At 42.0% G+C, this 15,551-nt stretch overlaps 1 protein-coding gene across 8 annotated transcripts in view; it reads right to left on the minus strand.

Annotated features, from left to right (window-relative positions):
- Positions 1–15,551, minus strand: part of ITPR1 (inositol 1,4,5-trisphosphate receptor type 1) — a 318,610-nt gene that overhangs the window by 284,735 nt on the left and 18,324 nt on the right. For all 8 annotated transcript variants that reach the window (XM_072720366.1, XM_072720372.1, XM_072720371.1 and 5 more), the window contains exons 3-4: positions 10,941–11,048; positions 6,105–6,175 (exon numbers count right to left, since the gene is read on the minus strand). In XM_072720366.1, the coding sequence (XP_072576467.1) occupies positions 6,105–6,175; positions 10,941–11,032 (163 nt within the window). In that variant the 5' untranslated portion in view covers positions 11,033–11,048. The remainder of the gene's footprint in view (positions 1–6,104; positions 6,176–10,940; positions 11,049–15,551) is intronic.

Consider the following 15,551-nt stretch of genomic DNA (forward strand, 5'->3'; position numbering starts at 1 on the left):
GCCCCTTTCAAAGCTGCTGGGGGGGGGGGGGGCAGAGTGGAGAGATGCAAGTGCTTACATGAGATGTGAAACCTCTTTCTCTCAACCAAGACATCCCAACTAAGTCCACAAGCCCCCTGATAGGCATGCTGACACCGTGCAAGCACTCTGGGACTGAGGAAGATCACAGTAAAAAATGACAGGGCCACAAGCCTGATCCTCAAATTCATGGCTAGGCTTTAAGTCCAAGAGTGGCTTGTCATAGCCCAGCAACATGCTCTTCTTCCCAGTGCCATCCTGAGACTGTGATTCCAGGCTGTCACTGTCACTTAAAGTAGGACACCTGCTGAGCGATCAGGACTTGACAGTCAACTTGAGATACCCAGAGAGCGGGTTTTACCAGCTCAGACCTTCATTCTCACCACAAACAGTACTTAAATCACGTTGTAGGTAACATGCTGCATATCCCACAGATTGTCCTGGTGGTAGTTAGAAACACAGGGAGTCTAAAGGACTCAGGACTTCCACCTTCCCATGTGGCTTTCTTCCCCCATTTAAACAGTCCTAAATTCAACGTAAGAGCTTTAGCAGTCAGAAAAGTAGTTACTTGGCCCATTTTCATTTAGAGACTGGAGATGATGGAGCCATAACCTGAAGGAACACTTGTGCTTTGTGTGGGAAAGGGCCCATAGGGCACAGAAGAGTAAAAGCAATGTGCCCAGGCCTTCAGAAGAGGGTTCTGGCCTCACTCTTAACATTCTGGTGTCATGAGACACTGGCCCAAATGCTCAACCCTTATCAGCCGAAATGGCATCAGGCACTCCGGGCTGAGGAGATGCTTCAGAGCTAAACAAGAGAATGCACATGAGAAGTAGCATCATCTATTTTGCCCCAGCAAACTATAGACTGGAGGGGCAATTTTTGCATTTTGTAGAAAGATATTTCATATGCTTTGCATCTACTTGCATATAAACAGCTGTGGTATGAACAACAATTTACTCTGAACAAGTTCCTTAAAGATTTTAACTGTGCATTGGCACTGACTTCCCTGAGACTGTATCTTTCCTCCCCGGCCTATAAACAGCTGGCACACAGGAGGTGTCTGATAACATTCATAGGATGAATGATAATCATTCTAAGAAGTGGCATTTAATTGACTATGGGTAAGTTACTCCATTTCTTTTTCTTTTTTTTTTAAAGATTTTATTTATTTATTCATGAGAGACACGGAGAGAGAGGCAAAGACACAGGCAGAGGAAGAAGAAGGCTCCCCACAGGGAGCCCAATGCGGGACCCCAGGACCCCAGGATCACGCCCTAAGCTGAAGACAAATGCTGAACTGCTGAGCCACCCCAGCTGCCCCAGTTATTCCATTTCTTAGAGGTTCCACCTCCTCATCTGCATAATGGCAACATCAACAGCTACACCTCATTGGTAGGTTACATGGATTAAAAGATAATCCATGAGAAGTGCTCAGCAAAAAGTAAATGCTCTATTCATGTTAGCTACTAGTATTTATAACATGGGTCTGTTTCTCCATAAAAACCTAAGACTTCTGAAAGTAAGGGGGACTGTGTAACTCGTCCCCTCATCAGCAAGGCCAACAGCTGGGACACAATAGGGCTTCAATGTTCCCTGAGCTGAACACCCATTTTCATGACATATTAGCTGAATGGGTTATTTTGCTTAAAAGCAACTTGAGTAGGAGAAAAAAAGAAACCCGGGACAAGGAGGACACTTACCTAGAACATCCACACACTCAGCCTGATCGTTGACCTCTTCCCCCAATTCATATAAACCATGGAATGCTATCAGAATGCTGCCTTTCTCATCTTTCCCTGCCCAAATTTCTTCCTACATTAAGCCGAATTTCCTTGCAGACAACTTTTCTTCTGAAGGTAAGGGGTTCCTGAAAGGTTAAAAACCTCTGTTCGGTGACATTGGTATGTCAAGCAAAACAACAAAAAACTGAGGGCCATGACTGGCCTCTTGAACTGAATGGAGAAGATCAGGTTTTGGGGGTAAGAACTTGACCATTGCCCCAATCTGGAAAAGCAGATTACACAACAGATAGCATGCTCAACACTAACGCCTATGTTATTTCCCCAAAAGCTCCAGGCCTTGTTCCTCCTCCAACACCCCTGGAGATCACATTTAAAACAGTAAAGGTTCTGGGATCAAAATAAGGCTGGTAGTTAATTTCCTTCTTTTCTTTAGAGGAGGTGCCATTATATTTAGTAGGGGGAAGAGACGGGTGGGGGTGGAAGAGGAAAACATCATCTGGAAAAAGGAATTCTCTAACCACAAAGTTTCTATTGCCGGTTTCAAACTGATGTCTGTCTTCCTTCTTCTTTCAAGATTATGGGCAAAAGCCAAAACAAATCAGAGAGAAGAGAGATTCAGTCTTACCTGCCACAGACACTGTTGCTTTCAAATGGTGTACCACATTAGCTAAAGGACTAAAGTAACTGAATTATTCTACATTGCTGCTCTTCTCATCACCTAGAGGACAGGGGCCACTGTCCAAAATTTACTTGGACAACGAAGGAGACTTGGCTTCTGTGAACCAGATGCGCACCCAATCTTTTCTCCCTACAGATGAAGTTCGGGGCAGAAGATACATTCAAGGGAATCATAAAAAAAAAAAAAAAAAAAATACAAAAAAATACAAAAAAAAAATTTACTTGGTAACATACTTTTACCCATCAGAAAGAGGCAAATATCTTCAAGATTTTAACTCTTTTGCATTTACTGGGAAAAATAACAGCTACCAGTCACTAACCAGATCTTATGTACCAACAAGTACTCTATTTGGTTCTTTAGCCCTATTAACTTCAATCCTATTACCTTTCCCCTCATTTTAGAGGTGAGGAAACAAGCTCAGAAAAATTAATCTACCAAGGCCACTTAGCTTATATATGGGAACGGAGGGACTCAAATCTAGGCCACTGGGTCCCTATGTACACCCTAACTACAAAAGCATTTAGACAAAAAAAGGGAAACAACATTCTCACATCATTAAAGGACTCACATATTGGATTCCCTTCTGCCACCATTTAGGAGTACAAGCCTCTGTCCTAAGTACTGGGAATAAAAGGATAGGACTAGGTAAGGTTTACTGGGCCCAGGTTCCCTCAGTACTGAATTTGAAACATATATTTATCTTCCCAGTAACCTTATGAGGTAGCAACTAATATCATCTCCTATTTTACAGATGAGAAAATCAAGCTTCACAGAGGTTAAGCAATTTGTCCAGGGTCACACAGCTAAGAACTTGGATTTGAACTCATAAAGCCTGATCTTAGGGTCTATGCTATTAACCACTAGGGTGGCAGGTTTCAAAAGGAGCTCATAAAATTAAAACTCCCAAGTCAGAAGCCACAGGGAGCGTTACATAAATAGGCCTTTGGTTTCCATTTACTTAAGAACAGGTTATAATGGTTCTCAATATAGGAAATAAGTTGGCAAGGAAACAATGGAAGCAACAACAAATCCAAATGACTAAATGTAGCTCTGCTGATTGCTCAGATAAAGACTCCATCATCCTAGCTGGCTCCTTGCCAGCATCTCACTTTTCCATATGTGTTTGTTAAACTCCAGGGTGTAATGGCACGGCATGGAAATGGACTAGAAATGCCTTCAAATTGTCCAACTGCCCTATGCACAATTTCTAAACATCAAAATTACTTCAACCTCAAAATACAGTTGTATTTGGAAAGGCAATAATCCATTCCAAAAAAAGAAATCTGTTTCTTCATTTTAAAGGAAAAAAAAAAATTTTTTTTTCAAATAATGCTTTTTTTCTTCCCCCAAAGAATGCTACTAGAATTGAAGGACTGCTTTGGAAAGTGTTTAAATCTTGCTGCCCAGATTCCAAGGTGGAGATCTCCACAGCCCTTTGCCTGGGCCCCTCACCTGCATGCAGAGGGCCTCCGGTGCACCTCAAGGAATTTAGGCAGTCCTGACCTACATTCGCAAAGCTTGCAGCAGAGCTTGTTTTGGACCAGATTTTCCCACAAGTGCAAAGCATCTCACAACCTAGAAACCTTTATTTTTAATTTGTGAGGAAAAGCAGTCAACATATCAAGTCAGTGTCATGTGACCACCTGTAGAACCAGGGCAGGCCATAAACAAAGTTTGGTTCTTTCCAAATGGTCTCTATCAGACTGTCAACTTTTATCTCAAAACAGTCCCTTCAATTGGCCACCAGATATATATCTAAGCATCAGGCACTTTACCCTAGTGCCAGGAAAACATATCCGTCTTCTGACTTCCCCTGGCTATGGTCCTATTTAACATTCTAAACCCATATTCAAATAGCCACTAGTTCACTTTGTACAAGGCATGAACATCTTTCCTAGGTTCCTTTCACAGATACCAGGGCCTGTTCGCAGAATAGGACAAGAGCTCACGTTGGACCCAAGCAGTGAGTTCCTTCCACTTGGCTCCAGCTGCAAAAGCCATACTTCAACTAGCTCACCCCTAAGGAATAAAGCCAGTAGATTATAGCCCAGGCTCTATTAGCGGTAATGCTTACCCTCGGCTATACAGGAGAATCACCTGGGGAGCTTTCAAAAAAAAAAAAAAAAAGAACTCACCAATGCCAAATTAAATGACAATCCTTGAAGGTGGAACTCAAACATGAGTATTTTTCAAAGTGCCCCAAGTGATCTATGTAACTGAAATTGAGAACTACACTTCCTACTTTATCCATCACCAGCTGTGTGACCTCAGACAAGACACTTAAACTCAACCTTAACCTCCCAGGGTAGACAGACCAATCCATGAGCTAAAAGTACCTGGCACTGAGTCTACTGATCAAAGATAAACTGAGGCATATTTTATTATTCAGTATAGAGAATTCTGTAAGTAACTGCCTAGATTATGATTATTAGATCAAACCTTTCATTTCTACTGCATACAGGATTCGGTTTTGGAAAAAGCCGTGGAGGAAGGATTGAAAAGAAAAGGCTGCAGTGGCCACAGCTGTTCAGGATCCTGTCACATGGGGCTTATGGCAAAATTTTCTTTTTCAACAGTCCCCCTCACCACCTCCCAGGTGAAAATATTCTCTTGATAGTCTCATGCCAACTGGATGCAGCTCAACACCAATCATCTTCTAAATGGCTTCTCTCCATCTGAATGTCTGCCTTCTATTTTATTATAATTCCCTTAGCATTTATCCAAAAAAGTCAGTTTCTACAACAACCAACAATAAGAATTTATCACTCAAAAAAAAAAAAAAAAAAGAATTTATCACTCAAATGATGCAACCTAAAAATGGCAAGGTTTGAGTCCTTTGGGACTGAGGCCATGAGTCAAATACTAATCCAATGGGTTCTCAACCCCAACTCAATATAAAAACATCACTTGGGAAGCTTAAAAAAAATGCCAATGCCCAGGCCCCAACCTCAAGAGATTCATTTAATTGGTCTGAAGTGGGGCTTTGAGTATCTGTTTAATTTTAAATCTCTCTCAGATAATTCTACTAGCAGCTGGAGTTGAGAACTACAAACCACAAAAACAAAAAAGAAAAACATAATTTTTATCATCTTAATATCACAACTAAATTTTAAACATCTTCTTGAATAAGCTAAGCTACCTTTAGAGGAAATATCAAATATAAGAGGCCTAAAAGGAAAGCCAATAATAATGGGAAGCTACTGGTAGGAAGGCTAACCTGCCTAAGTCTTTTAATTCAAAAACTATGTACAAAACTCCTTACAGGTTAAAGCATCTAAGAATATCAAAGCCCCCCAAAGGCACAGTGAGATCTGCTGCAATAACACATGTTCCTTGTGATGAGACCCAAAAATCCTATTTGTTTAGGGACACAGCTGCACAAATGTAAGGCTTTAAGCTGAATTTGCACTGATCGACATATATGCAATATACAAATGAAGACCCTAATAAAAGCCATTCCATTCCAACCTTGATACTGAACTCATACATTTTCAAAAGGTCATAAAGCTTGGAATTGAAATCATACTTTAAAAAATATAAGTAAACCTAAAATTGCTTATTAAACACACACACATGCACATACACAGACACACAGCAACACATTGATGTTGATGAACTTTCAAATGAGGAAGTACTCACTCCAGGAAGGATCATCAACTTACCTCTGAATTTCTTGGGTGGATTATTAAGGTCCCCGGCTTCTGGCTGTACAACACAACGATCATCAACTAGGCTGTGAAGACAAAGATAAATGCTGTATCAAGCCAAGTCTAATAAAACCTAAGCACTAAGCAAAAAATGAATATCCAGGGTTGTTCCATGCAAAACTTAGATAGCCATGTTCTTCTGCCAGGTGGCTGTTTACATTAAAGGTTTCCCAAGCAGGGAGCTCAACTGAATCCAAAAGCCCGGGTTCTGCTTCTGCAATGCACACATTAACCTACTGTTTTCTGTGGCTCTTTTCCCTCAACCACATCCATGATGGATTTGAGTACAACACGCCGAAATGCTGAAATCGGGAGGCATAGCAAGGGGTGAGTGCATTCAACTCATGGTAGCTGAGGGGCCTACTTGGTGTCAGGCACAGTGCTGGACCCTGGGATGGAGGATGAATATGAACCAGGCCCTGTCCTGAGGGAGCTCAAGGCTAGTGCAAGAGCCACAAAAGCAAACTAATAAAGAGAATATAACCTAAGGGCTGTAAAAGAAAAAAGAACAAAATACAGCTGGGAACTAACTGTGCCTGAGGCCATCTGAGAAGCTGCTGGCAGAGAGAGTCATATGGAACTACTGGAAATCAAAATAGAGGTGGGGAAAGTGCAAAAAGTTAGAAATAAATAACCAGCCCAAACTTTTATACAGACCCAGTATTTATCAGTCCAGACTGACCAACCTATAACTTGTGCAACTCTTTTAGAAGAACAGATTTATAAGAATGTTTTTGAACACATGAGGAAATTGAGGCGGAGAAGTTTAAATGACTTATCCAAGTTCCTAAAACTGGTATTGGTCATTTGACAAGTGACCACAGAACTTGCTGCCAGCTCATATACTATGGTTTTCCAGGGTTTCTTCCATTAGTCTGGGCTGCTCCTTACCCCAAAGACAAGGCACCATTAATTTGCCTTTACTCTTACTGCCCCTTCCTCCAAAATTCCATTCCATCTCTTAAAGTCTGGCCTGTCTTTCAAGACTGGCTCAAAGCCCCCATCTTCTCCATGAAGGCCCTCCTTACTAAGTCTTTGCTGGACCAGGCATTCCTTGCCTCTCCTCCTCTCTTGCCCACCTCACTGACCTGAAGCACAAATGGTACAGTAGGCTAAGAGCTTCCTAGGAGCAGAGAGCTGGCAAGATGCCCAGGGTTAATACATTTTCCTGTCCAGGCTAGGTGCTCAGTTATCTATTTTATGGGTGAATCAAAGTGCCCAGAGTAGCCCACCAGCAGCTTGCTTCCTTTGGATCTAAGACCTCTCACCATCAAGAAGAGAAAACACTGTAGTCAATGGTTTGAGTTTTTATGCAAAAATCAAGAGCAGAATGTGCACATATAAAACTCCCACCTAGAGCCCCTGTGAATGTAAATATAGTAATGCTACCAGATAGATCTAACATAATATGTGAAGTGGGAGAGTGCCTTGGAATCCAATATAGGGCTGGGTTAATTACTCAACAAGTCCTCAAACAAGGATGAGAGCATAGGACAAAGGGCCCCAGCCTAGGCCAGAAGACAAATGAATTGTAGATGGCACTTTACCATCTACTAGCAGTTTGATGATGACTCTATGACTTCTCGGTTCCTCTACCTATAAAATTAAAGAGTTGGTCTCAAAAAGTCTCAAGTAGGGTGATGTTCCTCAGACTGTTTTTAAAATATTTTGATACCAGGTCCCCATCATCCTCAGGCCTATTAAAGCTGTGCTCCAGGATGGGACCCAAAAACTTTTAACATATTCCTCAGGTGATTCAGAAGCATACCTCTGATCCCGCATGTGCACACACACAGACTCTCCAAGGTCTGACTCAAGTTCTAAAGCTTAAGGAGTCAATAAAGCCATTTGGGAAGTAATTGCCATCTATACAAATGGAATGTGGCTGGGGAGCCAGATGCCAAATTCCACAAAACCTGGATGTCACTGTCACTCACAACTAGTGCTCCAAAACTGTTAAAAATATTAAAAGTAAAAAGAGGCCAAACTTTACTTTCCAAGTCCATTTTGAACAAAGGGAATACTATCTGAGGTAAGTATCAGAGCCCAAAATACAAAATAAACAATCTGCACAATAAAGAAAAAGTGAAAGGGGGGGATCTTATTATTAATTTGTTTACAATACTTGAGGAAAACTCTTATAAAGCAAAGAATTTGTACCTCAAAGGAATTCTAACAATGAATGCTCTGGACGAAGAGGATGAAGGGAAAGGTAGCACTAAGATTTCAGAGGCTGCCACAAGTGGGCTCAGCTGCCAACTAGAAGCCTGGGTGACTGGAGGGGCAATGGCACTCTTCAAAGAAATCAGGGCCACAGAGAAAAGAGGAGATATAAGGTGGGGTTGAGGTTTCACTAGGCATCCAGATAAGAGCTGTGGGCAGACAGAGAGGAGGGTGGTGAGCCAATTCTGCCAGAGTCAGATGGTCAGGAAAGGCAGGGAATGGAAAGTCTACCCTGCCAAGGGCAAATGTTAGGAGCACTGGTCCTGGAGTCTGGAGTGTTCACTGCTATGAAACCTTGGGCAGGTGACTTCACCTCTATGAAGCTCAGAGGTTTTGCCTCTATAAAGAGCAATAATCATAATACTCACAATAAAGATATGTTTGGGAATTAAAGGTATTATGAGTGGACAGTACTGAGTGAGCCAGTGCTATATAAACATCCACAGAATTCCCACCATTTGCTTCGACATGGATGGACCTGGAGGGTATGATGCTGAAATAAGTCAATCAGAAAAGGACAATCAGCATATGATTTCACTTATATGTGGAATATAAGAAATAGTGAAAGAGGGATCCCTGGGTGGCGCAGCGGTTTGGCGCCTGCCTTTGGCCCAGGGCGCGATCCTGGAGACCCGGGATCGAATCCCACATCAGGCTCCCAGTGCATGGAGCCTGCTTCTCCCTCCGCCTGTGTCTCTGCCTCTCTCTCTCTCTCTGTGACTATCATAAATAAATAAAAAATTAAAAAAAAAAAAATTAAAAAAAAAAAAAAAAAGAAATAGTGAAAGGGATTACAGGGAAAGGAAGGAAACTGAATGGGGAAAAAATTAGAGAGGGAGACAAACCATGAGACTCCTAACTCTAGGAAACAAATAATCGACTGCGGAAGGGGAGGTGGGTGGGGATGGGATGACTGAGTGACAGGCACTAAGGAGGGCACTTGATGGGATGAGTGCTGGGTGTTACACTATGTGTTGGCAAACTGAATTTAAATTTAAAAAAAATTTTTTTAAATCCACAGGATTCACAGAAGTGGTTATCTCTGCTGTTTATTACCATGGCTTTACTGCTGAAAAATAAGAAGAGGATAGAGGATTCAAACATGAGGGAAAGAAAAGGGAAGGAATCTGCCAAGAAGAAAAAAGGGACAATCAGGGAGGCACAAGTGGCAAAAGCCCTCTTTAACAAAACCCACAGAAGATAAATTAAATTATGAAGGGTGGGTCGTGTAGTGTAGAGTTAGTGTAGAGAGGTTAAAAAAAAAAAAAGAGAGAAAAAGATAAAGACTGAGAAACAGTCACTGGGTTTTGTGATCACAGAGTCATGGATGACTTCTTTTTATCAGATGACTTTTGAAAACCTAATTTGTATACAATGAGGTCCAGTTGAGCTATCCTTCTGTATCTGAAATAACTTGCTCCTTGAAGTTGGAGTGACCTAAATGAGAGCCTGAGAGTACTCATTATGCACAAATACCAGAGAACAAGCATGCTTTAAATAATAACTATGATTAAAAGAAACGTTCTGGCTTCTATAAGAATGAGGTTCTTAGAGAAGCTGTCAGCTTTCCTTCTCTTCACTTGAGATCCTGCCAAATTCAACAATTCCAACCTGGGGCCTAACTACTCCTTTTTTTTAATATTTTATTTATTTATTCATGAAAGACACAGAGAGAGAGAGAGAGAGAGAGAGAGAGAAAGAGAGGCAGAGACACAAGCAGAGGGAGAAGCAGGTTCCATGCAGGGAGCCCAATGTGGGACTTGATCCCAGGACTCCAGGATCATGCCCTGAGCCAAAGGCAGACACTAAACTGCTGAGCCACCCAGGCGTCCCTAACTACTACTTTCTACACAAAGACAACCTAGACCATTCCTGTGTATTCTGGAGTTAACCATCTTGATTCTCCATTCTGCTTCTTTCTGTCTTTGCGGCTATTTCACTTCTCCATTCCTCTTCTCGAAACAGGAGGAGGAGAAGGGAGAAGATAATCAAATAAAGACATGGTAAAATGTATTATTCTCCTAAAAGTTGGGTAAAAAATTGAAGGAAGCACAAAAGAACAAAAATCTGATTTACAGAACTTTGTGCAATATGTAACTTTCAAATGCGTGGAGCAATTTAAAATAGGCAAGATTCTGCTTCAAACAAGAGAGATAAGCATCAGAGAAGTTCTGGTCTTTGCTTAAATGACAAGCAAGTCAGCATTTGAAAATAAGAGTTGTTATTTATGAAAGCTAAATAGCATTCCTTTGGGGTCTGTAAAAAATAATCCTAAAATTTTATCCAATATACTTTGCACTTTCCCTCTTATAAAGGAATAGGAAATTAATATAAATTCTGAATGACAAGAGTCCTAATCAATGAGATTTTGCTCTTCTAGAACTTATAAGAAAACAGTATTTTTGTGTCAGAGGTAAAGTTGGCCAAAATGAGATTTGGTATTATGATTCTCACTGCCCCTGAAAAAGCCAAGTCAAATGGTAACATTATCTTAGAAAAATCAGGTTTTAAGCTGGCATTAAAAGGTCTTAAAGAAATCCTGCTACACAAGAAATCAGGTGCTCTTACCCCAAGGTGCTAATAAATCCATTTGTCGATCCTTCCGCGTACAGAGAACAAATGTCTCCAATATGTAGGAAACTAGACATCTTGTCAGACATGTCTTTCTCGAAAAGCCTAGACAAAGTAAAATATGCAACATTATTAGAGGAAAAGAAATGCTCAGAAGGGGAAAAAAAGTCAATGAGAGTTGGCTTAGCTCAATTTTCCAAAGCGCCCTACTTAAAAGTCAAATTTAAATGTGTGTGTGACAGGCAGGCACTTAAATGAGCCAAGCAAGGACATATGCAACAACATTTTTTTCCATATATCATTTATTTCAGGATATTCCAACCACAATAATGCCGGTTTCTAACACAACCACACCCAAATCCGATTCTACAAATTGAGGACCCTCGATAATGAATAGTGAATATAAAGACTGTAGGGAAGTCAGCCAACAACTTTGCAGTGATTAAGGAGTTGGAAAGTCTGACTTATGAAACATTAACATATTCAATCTGCCTCAGGCAATGTGAAGTCAGAAGGAAACACCTGGTATAAAACTTGGGTCTGGCAGCCCCTGTGCTAAGATACCAAAGCAACAAAATTAATAAAAGGAAACCTAGTAACAAATACCACAAAGCTCTAGTGGCCTTTTAAAAATTCAACAACTGTACCCACTTCATCCAAATGCTATTTCAATTTCTTTCCTTCTTATCCTTCACCCAAACACTTGCAGGAGGAGAAAGGATCTTAGCACCTGGTCCAAACCCATGTCAATGCAGGTAAGAATAATACAGCTCAGGCCGGGTAAGAACCCTGGTCAGGAATACACAGAGCTAGTTAAGAGCAGTCCTAGAAAGGGCTCTTAAGTTCCAGGAAATCTCTCCACAGCCCAGAAATCATTACACACACACACACACACACACAAATATCAACAAAAATACTGACATGACTCATAGGAACAACTTTCATGAGGGCCATAAATATTGAGGAGTGGGAGCCAATTATAAAAAACTAATTTGACATTTAAAAAACAAGCTTAGCAGCGCTTGGGTGGCTCAGTTAAACGTCCTACTCTTATTTCAGCTTAGGTCAGGATCTCAGGGTCGTGAGACTGAGCCCTGCATCAGGCTCCGTGTTGAGTCTGGAGCCCACTTAAAATTCTCTTTCTCCCCCTCAACACCCCCCCCTCTGAAGTATGTACGTACGTACACGCACACATACATAAAAATAAAAAAACAACAAGCTCAGATTTGTGGGAAGACATTGTGCTGGTATGGACCCCAGCTAATTCCCCATGGCTTTATCAGGCATCTGGTATAGATGTGCAAGGTAACCCAGGTCTTCTTAGGATCATTATCCAAACTCAGAACCCCTTAAACATCTTCTCCAATATCTTTGCTCAAGTTCCCTGGCTAGAAATCATTCACCTGCAAAGCTAGAAGAGTTGTAATGGTGTGGAAAAGTATTCTCTCCTGAAATTGCTTTCTGAGTGCCAAGTTTTCTTTCTGTTAAAAGTGTGCAGCAATGATCATCAGGAAAGCTAGGGAAGCATTTCTCCTACTTAGCAGGAGTGCCAGGTGCTGAAAAGGAACTGAAAATGAACCTCAGTTCACTGTTTGCGAGAATCTACAAAGGAAAAAATGATTCCCTCCAAACAACCCAGACCTGGCAAGAGAAAGACCATTTCACTGAACCTGAACTTATACCTAGAGAAAGACAGCACAGGAGAACACACTCTCAAACAAAACAGCATCTGTAGACCGTGTAGAAAGACACGCAAATCATGTGCAGACGGGCAATCGGCCAGCCAAGTTCCACTCTCCATAATCGAGTCTATCATTTTGTCATTTCTTCCTAACTAGTTATTTTATACCTAAAGGCAAAACAATGTTTTAAACAACATCCAAAAAAGCTGCACAAATGAGAAACACTAAGGGCATCAATATTCCCCTATGTGCCAGGCACCTGGGTGGCTCAGTCAGTTAAGCATCTGCCTTCAGCTCGGGTAATGATCCCGGAGTCCTGGGATTGAGTCACACACTGGGCGCCCTGCTCGGTGGAGAGTTTGCTTTCTCCCTCTCTTTTTGCCCCTCTCCCCTGCTCTGCTCTCTCTCAAATAAATAAATTCTTAAAAAATATATTTCCCGGGATCCCTGGGTGGCTCAGGGGTTTGATCCTGCCTTCAGCCCAGGGCATGATCCTGGAGTCCCAGGATCGAGTCCCACATCAGGCTTCCTGCATGGAGCCTGCTTCTTCTGCCTGTGTCTCTGCCTCTCTCTCTGTGACTATCATAAACAAATTTAAAAAAAAAAATTTAAAAATAAATAAATATATATATTTCCCTTATGTGCTTATATTTAAAAGTCTTATCATAAAGGGTCAGGACATCAGTATAATGTGGGACTGATTCCTGGAAAACAAGTTCTGTTCGAATTTGGGTCACATCAAATCTGTGTCTTCACACTCTGGCCTCCCAGAAGGACACAGGGGAGTGCTAGATACAGGAGTGCAGGTATGCGCTCAGTCAGGAAAGCCTTGTCTAGTGTGACTAACTCTGTCCTTTTGACCATTTGGCCTCAACAGAGACCAGGCCAGGAAATAGCAGTGTGACTGACCCCTGGTTTTCTTAACTTTCGTCATGACCTGGTTACCTTACTGAAAGATTCCAGGCTCTCCATGGAAAGCAGCAGACACAGCTCAGTGTTCCAGAGTGATGCACTCAATATTGCCTGCAGCTGATAACTGACACAAGATGTCTAGACACAGTGTTGCTCTAGCACAGCCCTGCATTGCTACCATTTCTAATAACAATGACTAACATTTATCAAGCATCATCATGCTCCCCAAGGTGCTGAGGCCTTTACAAAAGTTCTCTTACTGAATCCTCAGAAGGCAAGTACTACTATTATTCTCATTCTCCTGTTGAGGAAACTAGAGTACACAAGGTGAAGATGCCCAAGACGAGGGTTATAACTCGGGTCTACCTGATTCTTAAGCAGAGCTTCTCATCAACAATCAATGACCCCTGGAACATGGACTAAAACGTCAACCATCCTTACTTTCTGGTGATAAGATTACGAAGACTCAATTTTCTTTTTTTTTTTTTTTCTTAAGATTTTATTTATTTGACAGAGAGAGAGAGAGAGAGAGAGAGAGAGAGAGAGAGAATGAGCAGGGGGAGGGGCAGAGGAAGTAGCCAAATCTCCACTAAGCAGGGAGCCCGATAGGAGGCTCCATCCCAGGACCCTGAGATCATGACCTGCGTGTAAGACAGACTCTTAATGGACTGAGCCACCCAGGTGCCCCCTGTGTTATGCACAATTCTATTTCCTAATTTTTCTACCATGGGCACCTAACACTGTGATAAATCAGAAAAAAAGAAATTAATATTCCTCCTGACATTGTTTGTTAAGTAGACCACTGAATAAGTAAACTTTAGCCACATTTTACATTGTTCCCCGAAAATAAAAATCAGGACATCCTCCACAGTTAATGATCCTCAACTGGACAATGTGCCAGAGGTCCCAATTTTAAAGACCAAACTGGACAATGTGCCAGAGGTCCCAATTTTAAACAGCCAAAAACAGGAGGTGGGGGGATGCAGTTCTTCCGCAAAGGTCTCAAGCAATAAGTCCCCTCAAAAACAAATGGGCTAGAGACCTCCTTGTCTGGCTGGGAAGCTTTGGAGATCTCCCAGCACCTACCACTAGCTAAGTGGAAGAAGAATAGGAAGATAAGGGAGAGAGGGAGGAGAAGTCCTGGGACAATCATAAGCTATCCTGGAAGGAAAAACAAAGGCCAGGAAAGTCAAAAGAACAAGCCTCTGGAGCCTGGAGGGGAGGGGGTAGAAAGTTGGCTAATGAGCAATGTGCCTCTGCACAATCTTTTGGAAGACTTCCTGTTCGGAACAGGGTGGGAGAACCTGTCTCTTTATCTGATCTGGACCATCTGTGCTGGCCAACTCCCCACAGCTAGACCCGGTGCTCCCATGTTGCCCACACAACAGCTGACGACCCCCAATACAAAAACAGCCGACGACCCCCCAGTGCAAAAACAGCCAGTGCCAAACTGCCATCTGCACAACCCTGAGACATCAAACACTATATGAACACCCAGGGCTCTTTGCTATTGGCCACACAACATATATGAGAAGGCTCAGGTGGTCAGCTGCAGAGCTCCAACCTCCTCTCTGGGTGCAAGCTATTATTATTAGCCCAACACTGCCCTCCAGCCCACTTAAACCTGTCTGCTTTTGCTTTATCTGTAAAATGAGGGTAACACTTAACTACAGGGATTGTTGTAAGGAACAGATGAAACAGTGCATGAAAAGTGCTTGGTACAGAGAATGGTAGACTTTTACTCCTCAAAGCTAGCTACTTATTATTTTTTAATGAGATGAAGTAGAATTCAGGAAGATTCTAGGGCTTCAAAATTTAAACTCAACAAAGGAAAGGAGCCTCTGTATGAAGTCAGAAGCGGGGGCGCCTGGGGGGGCTCAGTCAGCTGAGCATCTGACTTCGGCTCCAGTCACGATTTCAGGGTCCTGGAATCGAACCCGGAGTCAGGCTCTACATTCAGCAGGGAATTTGCTTCTCCCTCTCCCTCTGCCCCTCTCCTCACTCCTGTATGTGC

This window comes from Vulpes vulpes, chromosome 9 (assembly GCF_048418805.1).
Source record: "Vulpes vulpes isolate BD-2025 chromosome 9, VulVul3, whole genome shotgun sequence".
Classification (NCBI taxonomy): domain Eukaryota; kingdom Metazoa; phylum Chordata; class Mammalia; order Carnivora; family Canidae; genus Vulpes; species Vulpes vulpes.